The sequence below is a fragment of the Moschus berezovskii genome, chromosome 18 (assembly GCF_049115385.1).
Source record: "Moschus berezovskii isolate FMDL1 chromosome 18, NW_MosBer_1.0, whole genome shotgun sequence".
Lineage (NCBI taxonomy): Eukaryota > Metazoa > Chordata > Mammalia > Artiodactyla > Moschidae > Moschus > Moschus berezovskii.
In genome coordinates, this window is record NC_142477.1 from 63,973,748 (window position 1) to 63,998,002 (window position 24,255).

The 24,255-nt window shown below is 39.1% G+C and overlaps 1 protein-coding gene across 3 annotated transcripts in view; it reads left to right on the top strand.

Moving 5' to 3' along the window:
* Positions 1-24,255, top strand: part of NLN (neurolysin) — a 106,072-nt gene that overhangs the window by 65,253 nt on the left and 16,564 nt on the right. For all 3 annotated transcript variants that reach the window (XM_055421971.2, XM_055421970.2, XM_055421972.2), the window contains 3 exons: positions 2,207-2,573; positions 11,910-12,111; positions 23,658-23,844. In XM_055421971.2, the coding sequence (XP_055277946.2) occupies positions 2,207-2,573; positions 11,910-12,111; positions 23,658-23,844 (756 nt within the window). The remainder of the gene's footprint in view (positions 1-2,206; positions 2,574-11,909; positions 12,112-23,657; positions 23,845-24,255) is intronic.

A 24,255-nucleotide genomic window follows, 5' to 3' on the forward strand; every position in this document is an offset into this window, starting at 1 on the left:
TATGGGAACAAGAATATTTTATGTTCCAGAAGCCACTTGTTAATATATAAAAGAGTATAAAATAGTAGGCATCAAAACGGTTATTTAATAACTGTCTTCACATTCATTTAAGATCACGTTTCATTAGTCTTTCTAGAACCACAGTTCTCATGTCCTTGACCTTTAGCCTGTGGCACTGTGTCACGCTTCCTCCTCTTAATCTCAGTGTCACTGTTCCGGCAGTCACTCTCACTTTCTCTTTCATTTTAGTGAAAATGGTTGAATAACATAACCATGGTAAAGATACGAATTTTTGTTTTTATCTTCTCTAGTCAGAGTTTACCAGAGTATGATTTATTTTTTAACTTTCTCATTGACCCCATTCAGACTTTATTTACTTCTAACTGCTAGTGTATAATTTTATTAGCTTAGTTAAGTTGGAGACGGTGCCTAATGTATCAAGATCAGCATTCAGCCTGAAATTTAGACCTCTGTGTTCTCAATGGCAATACCTTGAATTACTTATGTACATGCTGGCATCATAGATAGCATGTAGCAGGTGTGCCATAAATGGCAGCTATTCATTGTTATGTTATTCATTCATGAGACATTTATAAAATAACTGCCTCTAATGGAGTGGATCGGAGAAGGCAATGGCAAGCCACTCCAGTACTCTTGCCTAGGAAATCACATGGACGGAGGAGCCTGGTGGGCTGCAGTCCGTGGGGTCGCTACTAGTCTGACGCGGCTGAGCGACTTCACTTTCACTTTTCACTTTCACACACTGGAGAAGGAACTGGCAACCCACTCCAGTGTTCTTGCCTGGAGAGTCCCAGGGACGGCGGAGCCTGGTTGGCTGCTGTCTGTGGGGTCGCACAGAGTCAGACACGACTGAAGTGACTCAGCAGCAGCAATGGAGTGGATGCGACGTGGTTGGAGGATAGAAAAGGCTAAGACGAGGTTCTTTTCTCAATGAATTTTCCGCTGAGTGGAAACAATAGAAATGTGAACTGGTAATTGCCGTATGTTCTGATGTATTCTGTACAAGAAAATGGCTCGGGGAGTTAACAGGTTTGGCGAGAATGTTTTCCTTAGTGGTGACTGTACATACTGAACATTTTCCTTAATTAACTTAATTTTTGAAAGCAGTTTCCCCTCTTTTTTAAAATTGGCATATTCCTATCTGAATTGTCCTCTTGCTATCTGTATGTACCTGTTCTCTCACAGACCTAATCAGAATGACATCTCTCTGTATCTTCCATGAGTTTCCTCTTTTCACCTCACAGCCCCCCTCAAGCCTCTGCATTCGCCTTATTATGGATATGCTTCCCAGACATCCACGTGCCTTACAGAGTCAACATTTTTTACCTTATATACGTAACAAATTGTGGAGAACATACACATAATAAAAGCATACTCCTTTAGCCAAATACAGTGAAATAGTCAAAAACCGACCACAATATTAAATTGCAGTGTCCACCTAAAAAATAGAAATGCTGTGTCCAAATAGACCTTCTTCATAGGAATGGAGTAGTTATTAACTGAATCCATGGCTGTCAAAGGAATTGAGCAGTTTCCAGTAATTCTGATCATAAGTCACATCTAATTTGTCTTCCCTAGCTCTGAGGAGCCTAGGTGCTTTCCCGATGGCTCTGTGGTAAAGAATCTACCAGCAGTACAGGAGACACAGGAGACTCAGGTTCAATCCCTGGTTCGGGAAGATCCCCTGGAGTAGGATATGGCAACCCACTTCAATATTCTTTCCTAGAAAATTCCATAGACAGAGGAGCCTTGCAGGCTACAGTCCATGGGGTCACAAAGAGTTGACACAGCTGGGCACGTGGAACAGAACAGAGGAGCCTCCCTTCACTGAAAAATAATCATGTACATGGAGAATAATTTAGTTTCACTATCACTTCATTGAGTTCTGTGAGATAAATTTCAGCTTTGTTGATGCTGTGAGGAAGTTGTGGCCTGATTTGGGTGGTGCCAAAAAAAAAAGGACAGGGAGCCATAAAATAAATTACCCTGAAGAGAACAGCAGTGCTGTCATAATAAAGCCTGCTTTCCTCTCTCCCTCCCTCTTTTTCCCTCTCCTTCCTTCCTCCTGACTTATCTGTATTGAGTGTCACAAAGGAGGAAGCACCAAGCTAAACTACTGGTGGTGTGTATGATTATGCTTGCTCCCAAGAGCAATGGGTTGCTAACTTTTCCCTCTTCCTCACAGATGATTTAAGCCAGAAATTAAAACCCCTGGGTGAAGCAGAGCGAGAGTTCATTTTGAGCTTGAAGAAAAAGGAATGTGAAGAGAGAGGTTTTGAATACGATGGGAAGATCAATGCCTGGGATCTCCACTACTACATGACTCAGACCGAAGAACTCAAGTACTCTGTAGACCAGGAGACTCTCAAGGAGTACTTCCCAATTGAAGTGGTCACTGAGGGCTTACTGAACATCTACCAGGAGTTGTTGGGACTTTCATTTGAGCAAGTGACAGATGCTCACGTTTGGAATAAAAGTGTTACACTTTACACTGTGAAGGATAAAGCTACAGGAGAAGTATTAGGACAGTTCTACTTGGACCTCTATCCAAGGTACTGAGGATCACAGTGGTGAAGGGACCTTAGAGATTCATCTCCTACCCAGATTGAGACTCTTGTCTTTCATAATTCTCATACGTGATTCCTAGTAAAGAGATTAAAAATGTGGGCTTTGAAGCCAGAATGTCTAGCTCCATCACTTACTAGGCAAGTTACTTAATTTTTCTCTGCCTCAGTTTCCTAATATATATTATAGGTCCTATGAGAATGGGATGGGAATATCAGTCATACCTGCTTGTAACATTGTTGTTAGGACTGAAATGGTTAATCACAAGCAAAGATTTTAGAAGACTGCTCAGAACACAAGTGCTTGATAGGTGTGAGCTTTCATCATCACCATCTTGATCATCTAGTTTGTGTGCTGCGTTTCTTAACTTATTAATTTTTATAATTAGACTCTGGTTTTTGTTTTTTTTACTGTGCCACATGGCTTGCAGGATCTTAGTTCTCTGTTCAGTTCAGTTCAGTCGCTCAGTCGTGTCTGACTCTTTGCGACCCCGTGGACTGCACCACGCCAGGCTTCTCTGTCCATCACCACCTCCCAGAGCCTACTCAGACTCATGTCTGTCATGTTGGTGATGTCATCCAACCATCTCATCCTCTGTCATCCCCTTTTCCTCCCACCTTCAATCTTTCCCAGCATCAAGGTCTTTTCCAATGAGTTGGTTCTTCGCATCAGGTGGCCAAAGCATTGGAGCTTCAGCTTCAGCATCAGTCCTTCCAATGAATATTCAGGACTGATTTCCTTTAGAATTGACTGGTTGGATCTCCTTGCAGTCCAAGGGACTTTCAAGAGTCTTCTCCAACACCACAGTTCAGAAGCATCAATTCTTCAGCACTCAGCTTTCTTTATAGTCCAACTCTCACATCCATACATGACTACTGGAAAAACCATAGCTTTGACTAGACAGACCTTTGTTGGTAATGTCTCTTCTTTTTAATATGCTGTCTAGTTTTATCATAGTTTTTCTTCCAAGGAGCTGCTGCTGCTGTTGCTAAGTCACTTCAGTCATGTCCGACTCTGTGCAACCCCATAGACGGCAGCCGACCAGGCTCTGCCGTCCCTGGGATTCTCCAGGCAAGAACACTGGAGTGGGTTGCCATTTCCTTCTCCAATATGTGAAAGCGAAAAGTGAGAGTGAAGTCACTCAGTCGTGTCCGACTAGTAGCGACCCCATGGACTGCAACCCACCAGGCTCCTCTGTCCATGCGATTTTCCAGGCAAGAGTACTGGAGTGGCTTGCCATTGCCTTCTCCGCTTCCAAGGAGCAAGTGTCTTTTAATTTCATGGCTGCAGTCACCGTCTGCAGTGATTTTGGAGTCCAAGAAAATAAAGTCTCTCAGTGTTTCCATTGATTCCCCATCTATTTGCCTTGAAGTGATGGGAACAGATGCCATGATCTTAGTTTTCTGAATGTTGAATTTTAAGCCAGCTTTTTCACTCTCCTCTTTTCATTTTCATCAAGAGGCTCTTTAGTTCTTCTTCGTTTACTGCCATAAGGGTGGTGTCATCTGTACATCTGAAGTTATTGATATTTCTCCCAGCAATCTTGATTCCAGCTTGTGCTTCCTCCAGCTCAGCATTTCTCATGATGTACTCTGCATATAAGTTAAATAAGCAGGGTGACAATATACAGCCTTGACGTACTCCTTTCCCTATTTGGAACCAGTCTGTTGTTCCATGTCCACTTCTAACTGTTGCTTCTTGACCTGCATACATATTTCTCAGGAGGCAGGTCAGGTGGTCTGGTATTCCCGTCTCTTGAAGAATTTTCCAAAGTCTGCTGTGGTCGACACAGTCAAAGCCTTTGGCATAGTCAATAAAGCAAAAGTAGATGTTTTCTCTGACCATGAATCAAACCCAGGCCCTGGATAGTGGAAGCACAGAGTCCTAATTACTGGACTGACAGGGAAGTCTCTGCATTTCTTAATTTAAAATTGAATTCAGAATGTTTATTATTCAGGTGTTCTTTCTGCCAATACTCTTAAATCTGTGACCACTCCCTTCAATCTGGCTGAAAGGCAGCACAGTATTAAGGAATAGCAAGATCTTGGCAATCATTCAAACTTAAGCTGGAATGCTTGAGTGACATAACCTTTGTGGGTCTCTACATCCACCTCTGTAATACGGGAATGATGTTCCCTTTTCAGGATTGTTCTGTACATTAGATTATTCAATCAATGGTAAGAATTTAAAATATTATTATTATTATCTCTGTAGCATGTAGTAACTATGGACTCCACAGTATCTCATCAGACATGAAAGGATTTAGGTCAGTCTGTGTGGACTGCTTTCTAAACCAAAAACCACCCTGTTGCAATTTTACTAACTAGACCTGAGTAAATAATAGCATCACTTTAAATCAGCAACACAGACAAGTTCATAATCTACTGACTTGAGGTGACTTCAAGAAAGGGCTGGATAACTCCCATCAGCCAGATAGGAGGCAGAGTTGTCTTATCCCACTGCTTTATGGACTTTCTTTCACTTCTGGTATGATCTAAAGATAAACCCATGGCAGATATGGATAAGTTTGAATAATGAATAATGTCAGGATATAGTTTGAGGCCAAGAATTCTTTCAGGGGAAATCCTTTAACGTTGGAGCCTCCTCTAACTGTGCGTTGATTCTCTTTACGTGGTCAAAGATAGCAGTTCTCACTGCCCCATCCTACTGTTCCTTTGCCAAGATGTAACTGCTCTCTTCTGTACTCAGAGATCTGGTTATTGCTACCAGCACCCGTATGGGGACAGAGAGTGATGTTTCATGAGGGTTATGACCTAGTTAATAGTCACTTTCTGTCAGCTGACATGCTTGCTTCTTGTTTTCTTTGTCTACTTGATTCAAAAAGAGGATATTTGTAGTAGGAAAGGAAAGACCAGTTTCCTTTTTTTTAAATCACATATCAGTTTAATTCATCAAACCCTGAGATTCTCAAACAATAGAAGAAACAAAAACTCAAATAGTTCCAATGTAAGATTGCCAGGTCGGAGAAGGCAATGTCAAGCTACTCCAGTACTCTTGCCTGGAAAATCCCATGGACGGAGGAGCCTGGTAGGCTGCAGTCCATGGGGTCGCTACGAGTCAGACATGACTAAGCGACTTCACTTTCACTTTTCACTTTCACACATTGGAGAAGGAAATGGCAACCCACTCCAGTGTTCTTGCCTGGAGAATCCCAGGGACGGGGGAGCCTGGTGGGCTGCCGTCAATGGGGTCACACAGAGTCGGACACGACTGAAGTGACTTAGTAGCAGCAGCAAGATTGCCAGGTAATGCATCTTTTTAAATCACCATCCTTTTATAAACAAAATGTAAAGATGTAATCTCGGAATAAGGAAACCTCTGAAATTAAGTAAATCAAGTTTATTCTTTAAAAGGAAAGATTAAAAGTCCCTCAGTGGCACTGATTTTTAAATTAGTAGCAGTCTTTATGGCTTTTCATAATGGATCAAGAGGTATAAAATATACCAGGATAAACACTTTCCAGATTACTTTAGTTCATTTTCTCCTGTTAAAAATAATATTTATAGATCTGTTTACCTGTTTAAACAATTCAGTCAAACTGCACGAAATCATTGTAGAAACACTGATGGGCCCTTTGAACATCCACAGACTAGCTGGCTGAAATGTTAAGAAATTCAGTGCACAGTTTCTGGTGTATATGTCCATGGGTTCTCTTCCTTCCTCTCCCCTCCTCTGTCTGCCTTCCCTTCCCATTGCCCTGCTCACTCCTAGCTCAGGCTTGACCAAGTTCTTTTTGTTGTTGTTGATTTATTTCTACTTATTTATTTCAAATAGATTTTATCTTTTAGCACCCTTCTAGATTCACAACAAAACTGACCAGAAAGGACAGACATTTCCCATATGTTCCCTGCCGCCACACAAGTATAGTTCCCCCGTTATCAAGATCCCCCACCAGGGTGGTACATTGGCTAACAACTGATTAACCTACATTGACACATTATTATCACCTAAATTATATTCGGGTTCACTCTTGATGTTATACTTTCTTTGGATTTGAAAAAACATGCAATGTCTATAAACCATTAGAGTATCATACAGTGTAGTTTCACTGCCTTAAAAATCCTCTATGCTCCATCTATCCCTTTCTTGCTCTGCCACACCAGTCCCTGGAAACTACTGCTCTTTTTACTTTCTCCAAAGTTTTGCCCTTTCTGAAATAATGTCATATGTGCTTAGTTGCTCAGTAGTGTCTGATTTTTATAAACCCATGGACAGTAGCCTGTCAACCTCCTCTGTCCATGAGATTTTCCAGGCAAGAATACTGGAGTGGGTTGCCATTTCCTACTCCAGGAATATCATATAGATGGAATCATATAGCCTTTTCAGATTGGCTTCTTTCATTTAACATTATGTGTTTAAGGTTCCTCCATGTGTTTCATGACTTAATAGCTCGTTTCTTTTCTTTTTAGCACTAAATATTTCATTGTCTGGATGTACCACAGTTTATTCATTCATCTACTAAAGGGCATCTTGATTGCTTCCAAGTTTTGGCAATTATCAACGAAGCTGTCATAAGCATCCTTGTGACATAAGGGGCTTCTCTGGTAGCTCAGTGGGTAAATAATCCACCTGCAATGCAGGAGACCCCAGTTCAATTCCTGGGTCAGGAAGATCTGCTGTAGAAGGGATAGGCTACCCATTCCAGTATTCTTGGGCTTCACTGATGGCTCACCTGGTAAAGAATCTGACTGCAATATGGGAGACCTGGGTTTGATCGCTGGGTTAGGAAGATCCCCTGGAGAAGCGAACAGCTACCCACTCCAGTATTCTGGCCTGGAGAATCCCATGGACTGTATGGTCCGTGGGGTCTCAAACAGTCAGACACGACTGAGTGACTTTCTAATTCTAACCTAAGCATCCTTGGGCAGGTTTTTGTGTGGACACAAATTTTCAGTCCCTCTGGGTAAATACCGAAGAGTGCAATTGCTATATTGTTTGGTAAGAGTATGTTTAGTTTTATAAGAAACTACCAAACTGTCTGCCAGAATGGATGTACTATTTTGCATTACCACCAGCTTTGAATGAGAGTTTCTATTGTTCTGCATCCTGTTAGCATTTGATGTTGTTGGTTTTCTGGATTTTGGTCATTTTAATAAGTGTGTAGTGGTATCTTGTTTTAGTTTGCATTTCCCTGATGACATACGATGTGGAACAACTTTTCATATACTTAATTAGCTTCTCTGTATCTCCTTTGATGAGGTGTCTGTTAAGGTCTTTGGTATATTTTTTAATCAGATTGTTTATTTTCTTATTGATGAATTTTAAGAGTTCTTTGTATATTTTTGATAATTGTCTTTTATCAGATGTCTCTTTTGTAAATATTTCCTCCTAGCCTATGGTCTGTCTTATCATTTTCTTGACAGTGTCTTTCTCAGAGCAGAAAATTTTCATTTCAATGAAATCCAGCTTATTAATTTTTTTCTGTCATGGATTGTGCCTTTGGTGCATCTAAAAAGTCATTGCCAAACCCAGGGTCATCTGGATTTCCTTCTGTGTTGTATTCTAGGAATTTCATAGTTTTGCATTTTACATTTAGGTCTGTGATCCATTTTTTGAGTTATTTTTTGTGAAGGGTGTAAGGTCTGTGTCTAGACTCATTTTTTTGCATGTGGATGTCTAGGTGTTCCAGCATTTGTTGAAAAAAATTGTCGGGCTCTGTTATATAGCCTTTGCCCTTTTGTCAAAAGAAGTTGACTATATTTATAGAAGTGTATTTTTAATTTCCAAATATTTGGATATTTTCCAGATAGCCTTCTGTTATTTCTGGTTTGGTTCTGTTATTGTTGGAGAGTGTACTTTATGTCTTTTCAGTTCTTTTAAATTGTTTTGATTTATGTACAGCATATAATTAGTCTTGGTGAATATTCCGTATGTATTCAAGTATTGTTTTCTGTTGTTGAGTTGAGGGTTCTATAAATGTCAGTTAGGTGAAGATAACCGATAATGTTGTTCAGGTTTTTTGTATTTCAACTGATTTTCTCTCGGCCTGTTCAATTAATTTCTGAGAAAGGAAGCCTCTAAATGATTTGTCTATTTCTTCTTTCAGTTCTATCAGTTTTTGCTTTGTGTATTTTTTTAAATTGAAGTATAGCTGATTTACAATGTTGTGTTAATTTCTGCTGCAACAATGTGATTCAATTATATATATATATATATACACACACACACACACACCCTTTATATATATATATGTGCATTCTTTCTTTTCTATTATGGTTTATCATGGAATATTGAATTGCTTAGTATGTTTTGAAGTTCTGCTTTTAGATATATACATATTTAGAATTGTTATATCTGCTTAGAGAACTGTCCCATTTATCGTTATATAATGTTCCTTATTATCTTTAGTAATATTCTGAGTTTACAGGTATTTTCTTTTAGCGCTTTAAAGATATCATTCCATTGTCTTCTGGCTTGCATAGTTTCTGACAAGAGATGGCTGTAATTCTTATCTTTGTCGTACTAAATGCAGTGTGTTCTTTTCCTCTGACTGCCTTCAAGATTTTCTCTTTGTTCATCATTTTTAGCAGTTTCATACACTTAGGAATATGGGATAATTTTTTTTCTGGTTCTTTGTTTGGTGTCTGTCTTCTTAAGTTCTCTGAACTTATTGGATTAGTGACTTAGTGTCATTAATTTTTGAAAATTCTCAGCTATTCTTTTGTTTTGTTTGGATTTTTTGGCCTGCACTGCACAGCTTGCAGGCTCTTAGTTCCCCAGCCAGGACTTGAATCCAAGCCCTTGGCAGTGAAAACGTGGAGCCCTAACCACTGAACCACCAGGAAGTCCCCTAATTTTGGAAAATTCTCAGCTATTCTTCAAATATTTCTTCTGTCCTCTATTCTCCTTCTGAAATTCCAGTTACATATTTAGTAGGTCATTTGATATTGCCCTGTAAGTCTTGATTCTCTGTTCTTGTGTGTGTGTGTGTGTGTATGTGTTTGTATGTTAGGTAATTTCTCTTGACCTATCTTTGGGTTCAGTGATTCTTCCCTTGGCTGTAAGAAGTCCATCAATGAGACTATCACAGGCATTCTTCATCCTTATTACTGTGCTTTTCACATCTAGCATTTTCATTGTGTTCTCAGTTTCAGCTCTCTACCAAAATTATCCATCTGACTGTGCAGACTGTCTACCTTTTCCTCAAGAATGTTTAACATTTAGCAATTTATTTTAAATACTCTAATAGCTCCCACATTTTTGTCATATGAATCTATTTTTCTTGGTCTTTTTGCCTCTTGACATTGTGTTTTTCCTTGTGTCTTCATATGCCTTACAAGTTTTTTTTTAAGTCAGACATCTTATATAAAACAGTAAAGACTAAGATAGTCTTTATACCTGGCAGTGGGCACATACTTGCTGGACCTTTGACGTGAGTGTCTGATTCCTTCTGTTTAGTCCTTGAGCTGGATTTGGGCCCTGTTATTGCTGTGGTTAACCTCAGTGAACCCGAAGCTTCAGCTCAGATTCCTGTGTGTGTTTAGGATGAGAGCTGATTTGCCAGTGTTTTAGTCTCTGTTCCCCGCTCTGTGCGAGTTTGTCCATTTGTTCTGTGCTTTAAAAAGGTCTCTTTTCATGCTCTTGTTCCTCTCCTTGTAGTAGACTGCTACTACTTATTACTGGATTCCTATTAGCCTTGTTAGGGGAGCGTCGTTTCTGTTGTTCAGATTAAAGGTCAGTCCTAGGAAGGCTCTGAGTCCCTGGGTGGGATGGGCCGATTCAGTGAATCTGCCCCATCCTCAGCTGTAGGTCTGGTTGTTTTCCTACCCCACCTTCAACGTAGAGTTTTTTTGTTTGTTTGTTTGTTTTTCTGTTACCATCCCCCAGTAGCAGTGAGGTTTTACCAGCGCTTTTAAGGCAACAGTGTTTTTTGCCTTTAAGGTCTAGGCTCCTGTTCTCTAGCAGAGAGATGAAACAGACCTGGGTGGGGCTCGCTTCCACCAGGCCTGCATCAGTACTGATTCTTTCTCAGGGCTCTCATCCTGCCCCTGACTTTTTTGTGTGTACCCAGTAAGATCTGCGGAGAACACCTTGCAAATGGATGCAAAATTTCCCTTATCTAATAACTCCTAGTTGTTCCCTACTTTTGCTGGTCCACCATCAATCTTTATCAATTTGTTACAAATTCTCTTACTGGTGTCTACAGGTTAAAAACACACACACACACAGAAGCAAAAAAAAAAAAAAAAAAATGCTTGCTTCCTTTATCTCTATCCTTGGAGGCATCTGTCTTAGATTGTAGGTTGCCCTTCAACTTTCACTTTATGATGGGTTCAAGAAAAGTTGTGATTTGCAGATTGTCCATCATGTTGCTGTAAGAATAGGATCAATGCCCTGTTCACCTTGATTCTTAATCAAGTTGTTTCTTAATGGGAAGCTGTAAAAAGACTAGTTTGTTTTTGTTTTACCTGAATAACTTCAGCAGGAAAAAAACAGTTATGAGTCATCAAGAAAATATAATGCAGAAAAATGTGACGCATTTGTTACCCTCCCCCAACTCTAACATCTGTACCTGCATCTCTGTCGGCATCCATGTCTCTAAAAAAAAAAAGAAAATATAATGCAGAAAAAGATTTACAAATCAAAACAGCAAACTAAACTTAAATGTATTTTAGTGCTCTAAGCAAAGAAAAGAGGAGGAAACCTATTCCTCCAGTAAAGTCTAACAGTCCTTAGCTTCTGGAGAGACCGTCACAGATATCACATTGTCCTAACATAGATGACTTTATAGTATAATTTATGTTTTTTTCCCCAGGCTAACTAAAACCATTCTGTTTCCAAAAAGGCCTGTCTGGTTTATAAAAGGAGCTCATTTAATTATGAGTACTGATTCTCCTCTTATTGAATAAAAGAACAACTTTACTCTCTGGATTTTAGTTTTTATCAGTTTTTTTTTTAATCAATTTTAATTTTAAGGAAAAAGTGCCTAGTGAGTCAAACTCTGTATCTTTTATCTCATATTTGCCTCAACACTATTTAGTGTTTAATGACTCCATCTTTGAAGACGAAAAGCAGGAGCTCGTTAAAATAAATTGGACATTCAGCTATACCCTATTTGAGGTATATATTAATTCTTACATTAAGATTTCAACACAAGAAACCTTGAAAATATACCTCATATCAAGTGATAGTGGGTTTTTTGTGTTTTTTTTTTAATTTTCGTTGTTTCATTTTGACAGAACATTGACCTACTTCATAAAAGGTGAGTTAAATGTTTCAAAGCATCTTCTGTTATCAAACGACTGAGAGTGTTCCTAGAGAAGCGTGTTTGTATCTCACCAATTGTGCGTCTGGTCCCTTAGGGAAGGGAAGTACAACCACGCAGCCTGCTTTGGTCTCCAGCCTGGATGCCTCCTGCCTGACGGGAGCCGCATGATGTCCGTGGCTGCCCTCGTGGTGAACTTCTCACAGCCACTAGCAGGTCGCCCCTCTCTCCTGAGACACGATGAGGTGAGGACTTACTTCCACGAATTCGGTCATGTCATGCATCAGATTTGTGCACAGGTGAGTGCTTGGTTTTTTTTTAATGGTGAACCTACTAATTGCTTTTCCAGAATTTTTTTCCCACTAATGTCAGATTTCTCAACATGTTTCTTAGCCTGTTTTTCTCAGAAGCTGAACATGTTCAGAGATGCCATAGGCCTTCTACAAAACCACAAAATCTTCCTTATTGTGTCCTCTTTCACAACATATTTTTACTCCAAGATCAATCCACTGATGAAAGAACTTCATTGAATACCATCCTGTGGTGTGAGTGCATGCGTGCTCAGTCGTGTCTGACTCTTGCGACCCCATGGACTGCAGCCTGCCAGGCTTTGTCTGTGGAATTTCCCAGGCAAGAATACTGGAGTGGATTGCCATTTCCTTCTCCAGGGGATCTTTCCAACCGGTTCAAACCCTGCATCTCCTGTGGCTCCTCCATTGTCAGGTGGATTCTTTACCACTGAACCACCTGGAGGCCACACCCTATGGAAAAAGAAAGAAAACTATTGTTAAGGAAGGGTGTCAAATATTTGTTTTTCCCTTTTGAATCTTTTCCTCAGAGGAATTTGGTGTAAGACTCAGAGATAAACTGTGCTGTAATCTGTCTCTTAGGCTTATTAATGCTTTCTTTAGTTCAATGGTTTTCAATCATCCAGACTTTATACTCCTTTTTAAATAATGAATAGTTTCTTAGACTGTCCTTTGCTAGGCGTCAATTAAAATCACAGATAACATGGTATAACCATGGGGGGAATTTACCAAGAAAGAGATGTGTGTGTGCAATAAAAATGAAAAGTATATTTATTCTCAACTTCATAACACAGTCCGATAAACTAGGCCCAGGCTGTTCCAGGATGAACCATGTGAACTTGCTAATATTTAACCACTACTGACATGGAAACATCTAATTCAGTTGTTCAACCTAACAGTTTTTAAAATTGATATTTACATAAATGGAGGGACAGTTTTCCAAATTGGAAATCTCCACCCATTTCTAAAGGTGAACTTTTTAGAAATAACCTCTTTACTAGAATAGTTTTAGATTTGCAGAAAAATTGCAGAGATAGCGCTCCTCATCTTGTTTCCCTTATTGTTAACGTCTTACAGTACATTTGGCAAAACTGGGAAGCTAACTTTGATATGGTACTTCTAACTAAACTCAACACTTTACTTGGATTTTTCTAGTTTTTCCCAAACAGTCTTTTCTGTACAGATTTTTTTTTTTCAAATCTAGGTAATATCCTCACTAAACATAAACAAAAGCATTTTGTTTATATATTTCAAATTCTGGGCCCGCCAGGCTCTTCTTTCCATGGAATTTTCAGGCAAAAATATTGGAGTTGGTTGCCATTTCCTTCTCCAGGGGATCTTCATGACCTGGATCGAACAAGCTTCGAACCCTCATCTCCTGTGTCTCCTGCATTGCAGGCATTCTTTACCCACCGAGCCATCAGGAAAACCCCTTAATACCCTCACTGAACATAAAAGAGGGCTTCCCTGGTGGCTCAGAGGTTAAAGCGTCTGCCTCCAATGCGGGAGACCCGAGTTCGATCCCTGGGTTGGGAAGATCCCCTGGAGAAGGAAATGGTAACCCACTCCAGTATTCTTGCCTGGAGAATCCCATGGACGGAGAAGCCTGGTAGGCTACAGTCCACGGGGTCGCAGAGGGTCGGACACGACTGAGCGACGGAACGGAACGGAACATAAAAGAAAACGTTTTTCAAATCCTAGGCATGGTTGTGTAGTATGACATAATGAAGAATTCAGGTTACGTGTGAATAAACCTGAATCTTGCAGCAAAAACTGCAGACTGATACGTAAGTTGTTTTGTCAACTCAAGGCCAAGAGTAGTATAGCCACTTGTCTTAGTTCAGAGTGCTATTAATATAACAGAATACCATAGAATTGGGTGGCTTATAAATAGCATGTTGTCCTGACATGCAGTTCAATGCCGGACATCCAGCATCCCACACCTAGAGTAGCCCCTACTGCTGCTGCTGCTGCTAAGTCGCTTCAGTTGTGTCCGACTCTGTGCGACCCTATAAACAGCAGCCCACCAGGCTCCTCTGTTCCAGGGATTCTCCAGGCAAGAATACTGGAGTAGGTTGCCATTTCCTTTTCCAATGCATGCATGCATGCTAAGTCGCTTCAGTCGTGTCTGACTCTGTGTGACCCCGTGGACAGCAGCCCATCAGGCTTCTCTGTCCACAGGATTCTCCAGGCAAGAATACTGGAGTGGGATTGCTATTTCCTTCTCCAGAGTAGCCCGTAATCGTTGTAATAACCAAAAATGTACCCATTCTTTTCCAGAAAACTACTATCACTTTTGTTAAAAGAAAAAAAAAAAAAACTATTTAGTTCTTTCAGCATTTTATCTTTACTTCCTGGTGCTTCCATGTTCTATTTTAAAAAGCAGAGAGGAATAGGATATGAATCTATTCAGATAAATAAATCCTGGTATACTAATACAGCCATTTCTACTCTCTTTTAATCCAAAGAAAATAAAGCTTTCAGAATAACATAAATTTTCTTCCTTAGATAATTTTAAAGTCTATTTTCACAGCAATAGGGTTCCTGAAATATTTATTTTCCATCAGTGTCCATTCTATGACCAGCATTTCCTTTAAGTAGAATAAAACTAGATTCCATTTTTCTAAAACATTTTTATGAATAACTTGGAAAAGTCAAATACTTTTCTTAATTTCAGACTTATGTGACTTAGATTATCTAAGATCCAGTTATGTACTTGTACATAGATAAACAGTAGCTCTTCTTTGGATCTGAGAACCTATGAAAATCTGATTTAAGCTATAGAAATCTCTTCGAGAAAAATGGACATAAATTTACACAACCAAATTTTTACATGGAATTTCAAAGGGCTGCTAACCCCCTAAAGCCTAGGTCATACTGAATTCCAAGCTAAGAACTATTTCCTCCTTTGTTTGGATGTTAATGATCAGCTAATGATTTCATGAGGAAGTCATTTGGTGTCTTAATCACATTTATTAAAATAGTACTGGTCCTCAAATAGGGTTTTCTGTGCTTTTGATGCATGTTCTTATTTTGAAACACGACCGTCATTTAACCTTAATATCATATGCTTATCATGTGTTCACAAAGCAGTTCCCTCAGTTCAGTTCAGTTCAGTCGCTCAGTCGTGTCCGACTCTTTGCAACCCCATGAATCACAGCACGCCAGGCCTCCCTGTCCATCACCAACTCCCGGAGGTCACTCAAACTCATGTCCATCGAGTCAGTGATGCCATCCAGCCATCTCATTCTCTGTCATCCCCTTCTCCTCCCGCCCCCAATCCTTCCCAGCATCAGAGTCTTTTCCAGTGAGTCAGCTCATCGCATAAGGTGGCCAAAGTATTGCAGTTTCAGCTTTAGCATCAGTCCTTCCAGTGAACACCCAGGAGTGATCTCCTTTAGAATGGACTGGCTATTCTGTTATTCTTATTATTTCTTATGTTAATTTTGATCCTTTGAAATACCCACTTTAGTACTGCAAAATAAATTTCTTGGTACTGTTTCATTTTAAAGTGTGACTGTGAGTAAAGTGAGTTTGTGACTCATGACTGAAATATATATACATTTATATGGATGAACTATATATGAATATATAATTATATATGTGACTGAACATGCTTATGAATATATATGAATCAGTATGCATACTGATACACTGGTGATAGTATATATACTGATGATCAATATATGTACTGATGAATGAAATACATGTATGTTTCATATATATACATACATATATATGAATGAACTATGTATGCACGTATATAATTATATGTGACAGCTGTCTATCCATATATGAATTGGTGAAGAGCCGACTCATTGGAAAAGACTCTGATGCTGAGAAAGATTGAAGGCAAAAGGAGGAGGGGACAGCAGAGGATGAAATAGTTAGATCGCATCATTGACTCAGTGGACATGCATTTGAGCAAACTCTCAGAGGTAGAGGACAGAGGAGCCTGGTGTGCTGCCGTCCATGGGGTCGCAAAGAGTCAGACACAACTTAGCAACTGAACAACAACAAATATATACGAATCAGTAGATATACTGATGTACTGATGGTGAATGATACCTCTTGAAACAGTAGACTACATTCAAAGACTTTGCCTAACCTCCTTCATGAACATAAAATGTGTCATACAGATGAATAGTGTATTAGTACAATCCCTTGTTCGGTCATCTCCTAATGAGATTATCTTTGAAAAATCTCTTGTTTGTTAATCCTTTCAAATGTCCTATAATATTTTAAGATCTTTTAAAGTAATGTATTTGAAACCAGTGATCATTGCTATTTTCTTAAAAATCACAGACAGAGATCCACACATTTGCAGCTTTATAATGATTTTAAAACCTTTTGTACTGACCTAAAGTAGATGGAAATGAAAAAGGAGTATAATAGTTTCTGTGTGCAGTAATACGTCTGACTTATCTGAGAAATATATAGTGAATTTATTAATTTGCCATATATATTCAGTAGATTGTTTTTAAGATATGGCAGCCAAGTGTTTCAGTTCTCCAGGCTGGCAGTTGGCAAGTTTGATGACCAAAAGAGCTTGCTAGAGCTTGTCATAGTAATATTTAAATAGGTCAGCAGGAACATCCAGTTTTCAAACATGTAGATGGACTGGTTCAAGGTGCCTACTATCTCGTCACTCAGGAGATGAGTTTCACTCGTACCTTTGTGTTTACACTACAGGGTAGATAATTTTGACGATAGCCGTCAGGAGGTGGCATCTCTAGGATCTGCTCCTGTCTCACGGCTTTATTGTGGTCCGGGCTGTCAGTAATCGCTGGCCTTTTGAACTTCTGTAGAAAAAAGGAGGAACGCTTCTTAACAGCTTCCCTTGCGCTGTCCATATGGGTTGTGCATTAAGAGCAATAATGAGTTTTGGACTGTTAGAGATCATTATTTTAAAGCAACACATAATCACAATAAAGCCTTATTAAAGTGAAAGAAAAATTTCACACTTCAAATAATCTTGTCAATTTCATCTAAAAACTAATAGAGTATTTTGTCTGCTTTAAATATTTTGGATTATACACTATTTTAAATAAACATAGCCTATATCAGTTAGGAAGCACCCTAGTGTTATGAAAAGAGTACTGGATTAAAAAATCATTCATGTATTTGTGGGTCTGGCTGTTTGACTTTTGGCACGTTTTTCAGGCAACCCATTCCAGTATTCTTGGGTTTCCCTTGTGGCTCAGCTGGTAAAGAATCCACCTGCAATGAGGGAGACCTGGGTTTGATCCCTGGGTTGGGAACATCCCCTGGAGAAAGGAAAGGCTACCCACTCCAAAATTCTGGCCTGGAGAATTCCATGGACTGTATAGTCCATGGGGTCGCAGAGTCAGACACAACTGAGCAGTTTTCACTTTCAGCCTCCTTGAGCCATCTCTTTTTTTCTTACTCATAAAATGGGAACAACAACAATTCTCATATATACTTCCCTGGAGTGCTGATGTGATTAAATAATGTGTGAAAAGGTACTTGGAGAAGAATAAAGTGCCATACATATCTGAAGTGTTCTTGTAACTATGCTTGTATATAATTCAACTCTTTTGAAATCGATAAATAGCACACAGGTCATAATTTAAGAAGGTTATAAAGATTGTCATGAAGAAAAGCACTGCCACTTCAGATTTAAAAGAGTTCACAAATGCCTACCCTCCATGGGTATTGGGTGAAGATCTATGGAAGGTGATTGGAACCCATCACATTTGTATTTTTGTTTTGTTTTAATGATTCCTGCCTTTTAGAGCTAGAGCAGAGTAAGCACTTTGTTTATTCATTTATTTGTTTTCTAAAAGTATCTTTTTTTTTTTTTATTGTGCCGTACAGCTTGGAGGATCTTAGTTCCCTGACCAGGGATTGAACCCAGGCCCTTGGCAGTGAGAGGGTAGAGTCCTAACTACTGGACCATCAGGGAGTTCCCCAGTTTGAGCAATTTAGAATATTGGCAGAGGTGGAAAGGATATCTGGGTCCATTTATCTTCAGCGTTAACACCAAGGAATAGGTACTTGGAGGAAGCTAAGGAGAGGCTTGGTCAGACAGCCAAGACTATACTGGGCAGGCCAGGAAGAATGATGGCAGCCAAGATTTACTGAGAACTGACCATGTGCCAGGCATTGTAGTCAATGCCTTACATTCATTCCTTGATTTTGTACATACAGTATTCTCAGAAGTGGGTTGACCAGTCTACTTCTATTACTATACTATTATTGCCCCCATTTTCTTTTCTTTTTCCTTTTTTCAGCTCTACTAGTTTATTGCTACCAACCCACCTCCCTCCACCCCCCTCATGCTGCGTGCTCAGTCATGTAACCCCATGGATTGCAGTCCACCAGGCTTCTCTGCCCGTGGATTTTTCCAGGCAAGAATACTGGAATGGGTTGTATTGCCCCCATTTTCAAGTGGAAAAAACTAAGAAAAGTTAAATGTTCACCCAGGATCTAACCACCCTGCTCCTTACCCCTCTGTTTTATTGCTTGTAACTATTCTTTGCACCCCCATCCTTGTGATGGAGACAGCATTATGTCATGGGGTCTGAATTTGGGCTCCCAGGTATGTGTTCCTGTTGGATGGACTTCTTCTTTCCTGGTTTCTTCTATCAAATTCCCTCTAAATCAATCTCCTGGAAATGTGTGTGGAATGATGAGGTCATCTAATTCCACATTTCCCTTTGTGTAAGTTGACCTTTTAGGTCTTGGTCCTAAAGTCCACTGAACACCTATCAACAGCCTTGTAGCCTCTGCTTCCTGCTCCCAACCCTGCAGCCTGTAACAGTTTTAACGTCAGTATTAGATTCTTTCAGGATCCATTTTTGTAATTTGAATATTTGTGTGTTTATACATACATAAGCACATAGACATATGTACATAGAATAAATGCTGCAATCATGAACCAAATGTGATGTCATGCAACATCGTTTATTTCTCTTTGGAGACTTACTTTTTTTAAATTTCCTTACTGTGTTTTCTGTGTGTGGTTTCTGAAAAATAATTGGAAAAATATGTTTAAAAGAGAAATGTTTTATTGACTCCTTGGAAACAGTTATTATCTATTGGGTCTGACATGTGGTACTAGATATGATAGAATGGGATTCAAAAGATATAGTATCTTGAATGCCTAATGTGTGAGGATATGAAATGTAACAATTAAAAAAATCAGAATATTATTAAGTAAAATGATATAAATTATATACTGATTTACTGATTGAGTATTGAAAGAAGACAAAGTAGGTGATGTTGGGTTGGGAGCTAAGAGGTCAGGTCAAGTATAAGACCAAGAGAAATCTCTTAGGGTTGTTCAAGGTTTGGGCTTCCTGCAGAAACATTCTCCTCACACCTTCATTTATTTCACAAAGATTAATTGACTATCCACAACTTTCTGAGCATGTGCTGGATTTTGGAGGTACAGTTGTTAATAAGGGATTCATACATATAAGGTTGTTCTCAGCATTTAAGTTTGAATGGAGTGGAGTGCACAGTCACTCAGTCATGTCCGACTCTTTGCAACCCCATGGACTGTGGCTCACCAGGATCCTCTATCCATGGAATTTTCCAAGCAAGAATACTGGAGTGGGTAGCCCTTCCCTTCTCCAGAGGTTCATCCCAACCCAGGAATCGAACCCTTGTCTCCTCCATTGGCAGGCAGATCCTTTACCACTAGTGCCACCAAAGAAGTACTTTATGTATAAGAAGTAGTAGTCAGGAAAATATAGCCAGTTTGAGGATAAACATGTGAATTTAAGGTGCAGTATTCAGGACTTCTGTAGGGAATTTCCTGGTGGTGCAGTGGTTAGTACTTGGCACTCTCACTGCTGGGACCTGAGCTCTATACCCAGTTGGGGAACTAAGATCTCACAAACTGCACAACACAGCCAAAAAAAAAAAGACTTCTGTAGATAATGTGCTGTTTTATATGTCTTAAATTATGATGGTAATACTGACCGGCAAACTGTAGGGCTGTTGTGAAAGTTAGCAACGTGTTATTCAGGTTCTCTTTATTACTATTATTATTGCCAATGATTGCTAGGTATATGCGAAGTTAAAAGTATGACCTTTAACCCTCTGTTTATGGCAAAGCCTAGGAGACAGTGGCACTTTTCTTTTTTTAATGCCTTATTTCTTAAACTTCATCATCCCTGGATTTAGGGTTGGATCAGACAGGTCAGGACATGGAATGACTGCTAGGAAATCATTAGGGGATCACCTCAGACAACCAAAGTCCACTCTCCTGAGCCCTGTTCTTTTCCCTAAACAGAGTGCACCTATTGATTTCAGCAACTGCCCTTTCTTTGAGTTGAGATTTGCTCTCATGAAAATAACACTTTAGTTGTAAACGCTAAAAGCAACTATTGAGTCTCTTAATTAGAATAATAGCCTATATAAGATTTGGTCCTTAAATATAACAAAAGCTCACATAACTTTTTGAGCTTTAGTTTATATCATTCTGCTCCAGGTCTCACTGTGTTATATCCATTGAGAAACGAATGTCTGTAGCATCTCATAGTTTTAGACAGCTTTCTTCCTCTCAAAAACTTCTAACCAAACAGGAATCTAAGTTTACCTTGTTTTCTAGGTTTTTAGTGTCAAAGTATTTCCTGTAGCAGTAAGGCTCCTGAGGTCTATATTCAACACCATTGAATTATTCACGTTGAAAACTAGAAAACACTTCTTGGGCTCTTTGGAACCCACAATTGAAAATGGGTGGGAGTCAGAAAGTAATATCATTCAAAGCCAGGCTGTTTTTCTCACCAGGCCCCTGTCAGGCTGCTGGTTCCTAAGACTCACCCATGGTTTCTTTGTGAATGGACACAGTGACTGACTGTGGATTCCTTTCCTTTTCAAATTTAGCTATTTGCGGGGAAACTGAGCTTTTGAATTTATAAGTTCTTTGTCCTCCTCATTTGAAAAATATTTAAATGATCTTGCCCAAAGGGCACACAGAGAAACGGCATGACTTTCGGGAAATTAGTAAGCAGCAGAGTTATTTTTAGCTTTTACTCCTAGCAAACATTTCCTTTTGTTCTTTAGAAGACATTGTTGATCTGTTCATTCATGTGCTGTGGTCTTTCCCCAACTACAGGATGGCTTCAGATAGAATAAGCCCTCTCTTCTCTGCTCTGCATGACGGAACTAGTGTTACTTCTCTTTAACTTTAACTCATGACTTACTCATTTGTTCATGTTTTTCTGCATCTGGAGCCCCACCACTAACACATACGTTTTATTGTTGTTTGGGGTGGATTTTCCCTCTCCCCAGCAAATACTAACCAAAAAATGTTCACACATGCAGGCTGTACAAAATTTATTTATGTTTTAGTCAAAATACTGTATAGTAATAGTTGACGGTGTAATTTTGTCCTTATTTTCTGTTAGTACTTATTTTGCAGTTATAGATACCATCTTTAGAAAGTTATGCGGTTAGTATTACAGAATCCCAAATTCAGGATAGATGGTTACAAAGGCTGGCCTTTACACGTCAATGTCATGTTTGATCTTTGAAAAATCTTCCAGTACTTACAGGAAATCAGGTTTTTAAGCAAGTACACTGACACTTCACTTTTACTCTTCACATAAAGGCAAGTTTGATATAAGACTAGATCCAAAATGATTTCACCATTTTGTAAAATCATAATTTAACTTTTTTTTCTTTGATTTTTTTCTGTAAGAGAGAGAGATATTATAGCATCTGTGATTAAAATTGGGGTTCTGACTCAGACCACCTGGTTTAATATCCAGGTTCTACCATTAATCTCAGTATGCCTCAATTTCCTCATCTTATAAATGGAGATTGCAATTATTATACAACTGTTTTGGAATTTAAATCAGATAATCCATGAAAAAGCCTAGCAAAACACCTAACATAGTAAAGTCTCATTAGATGTTGGCTATTATAATTATTGTATACAATTATTTTCTCTATAGTGTAGGCTGTAGTTATTTTTAGAAGATTATATACAAGAAAGAGGCAAAAATATTCAGTTTTTCTGGAGCCTTTGACTTTTTCCCTGTAAGAATTTTTTATTGGAATGTCCTCAAACAGAGGTTACCCAATTCCATTGCCTAGTGAATTTAGTTTGGCCCATCAGTATTTGCAGCTCTTCATATCTCGAATCAGCACAGTTATAATAGGAAGTCAAGCAAAACATTTTTTTGCATAAAGAGAGGGAGGCCGAATGTGAGATGGCATTGACATCTGTGCCTCTGCCCTGGGCCAAAAGCAGAATGGCCCATCTGCTGCCTCCTCCACTGGTGACGCCCCCTCCTCTCCCTTCCTTCCATTTAGAGCCCTGGGGATGGATGATGAAGGCAGGGAGAGAAGACTGGGACGTGCCGCATCTAAAGGGGGAAGCAGGACAGGGTTCAGGGGAAGATAACAGAATCACCCCCACTCTGCAGCTGACCCACTTGGGTAAATGCTAAGTATTCCTCTGCCAATAGTAATTTTATGTGAGTTCTCTGGGTGATGTGAAGGCTGAAAAACACCAGCCTGTCTAGTGAATTCCCATCTTTCTGGTTAAGAGCTTTCCTGACATCTGATTCAACAATTTACTAAACTTTCCTTTTTTAAATAAAACTTTTCTTTTCAACGCTTAGCCCACACCCTCAGAATAAGTCCTTTATTTTTACAAGGGGTACTTTAACTTCTGAGTATATCCTTTGTTTCTCTTTTCTTATAGCTGCATTAAACTCACCTCACTTACCAACTGTTATACAATGCTAACTCCTACTGGAGAGGCTTCTTGTTTTAAGGTAACGTCTTCTACCCAATCTGAGAGGTACAGCTCAGGCTTTCTACAATATGGTTGTTTTAGAAACACTTATTTAAAGCTTAAAGCACAAAACATCATACACCTGAAAGGGATATCAGTCTATAATATCAGTCTAAATTTAACTCTTTAACTGATTTTGATGAAAACTTGAGTAATTAAATAATAGATTGATAAATACTCCAGAAAGGCATGTACTGGATATGCAAATAGCATATGCAAATAGAAAATATGCAAATAGCAAGGGGAACTAGGGAGAGATTGTCTTAGATTATGAATTTCTTCAATTTTAATGGGAAACTTTTTTTTTTTTCTGGCCACACTATTTGGCTTGCATAATCTTAGTTTCCCCAACCAGAGATTAAACCTTCGCCCTTGGTAGTAAAAGAACTGAGTCCTAAATCACTGGACCACCAGGGACGTTCTTGGGAAATTCTTTTAAAATATTTTTACTTTCAAAGCTTGAGGTTTCTTTTAACTTAAACTAAATTTTTTCAGTTATGATTTCCTGATGATTATTTCAAATGTGTCTGTGATTCAAAAGAATGAAATATTATTTTAATGTAGATATTTGGGGACTATTTTTCAGGCTGCTTGGCTACTTGTTTTACTTTCATTTAAATTTGAGGTTATCTTAACCTTCATTCAAAGAGGCAATTGACTCTTGATTCTGACTTAAGTTTCAGTGAATTGATTATAAGTCATCATATATGTAGTTTTCATTCACTGCTTTTTAAAAAAGATTTTTATGTTTACTTTCTAGACCGATTTTGCACGATTTAGTGGAACAAACGTGGAAACTGACTTCGTAGAGGTGCCATCACAAATGCTTGAAAACTGGGTGTGGGACGCTGATTCCCTCCGAAGACTGTCTAAGCATTATAAACATGGAAGCCCTATTACAGATGATCTGCTTGAAAATCTTGTTGCTTCTAGACTGGTCAACACAGGTATGACTTACCATTTTAGAAAATAAATTAGAATTGCTTCATGGAGAATTGGTGGCATCTTTTTTAGGTAAGAAGTGGATTTATTTAGAGAAATACAGTTTCCATAGACAGAATGTGGACCATTTCAAAAAGCAAGAGCGGCTCTGGGGCCTGTGGTCATGTCAGAAAGTGAGAACAGCTGTGAGAAAAACACACTCCACAGACAGAGTGTAGGCCATCTCAGAAGGCAAGAGGCCTGCTGGCATCTTCTATAGAACTTATTTCCTCTTGTGTAATGATAGCACCCCAGAGTGTTAACATGAGGTGGGAAGGCCACTAAGCATATTGGAAAACTGAACACTGGAATTATATCCAAGAAACAAAGATGCATCTCCTTTTAAATCTTAAATAGAATGAGATGTCTTGTGACCT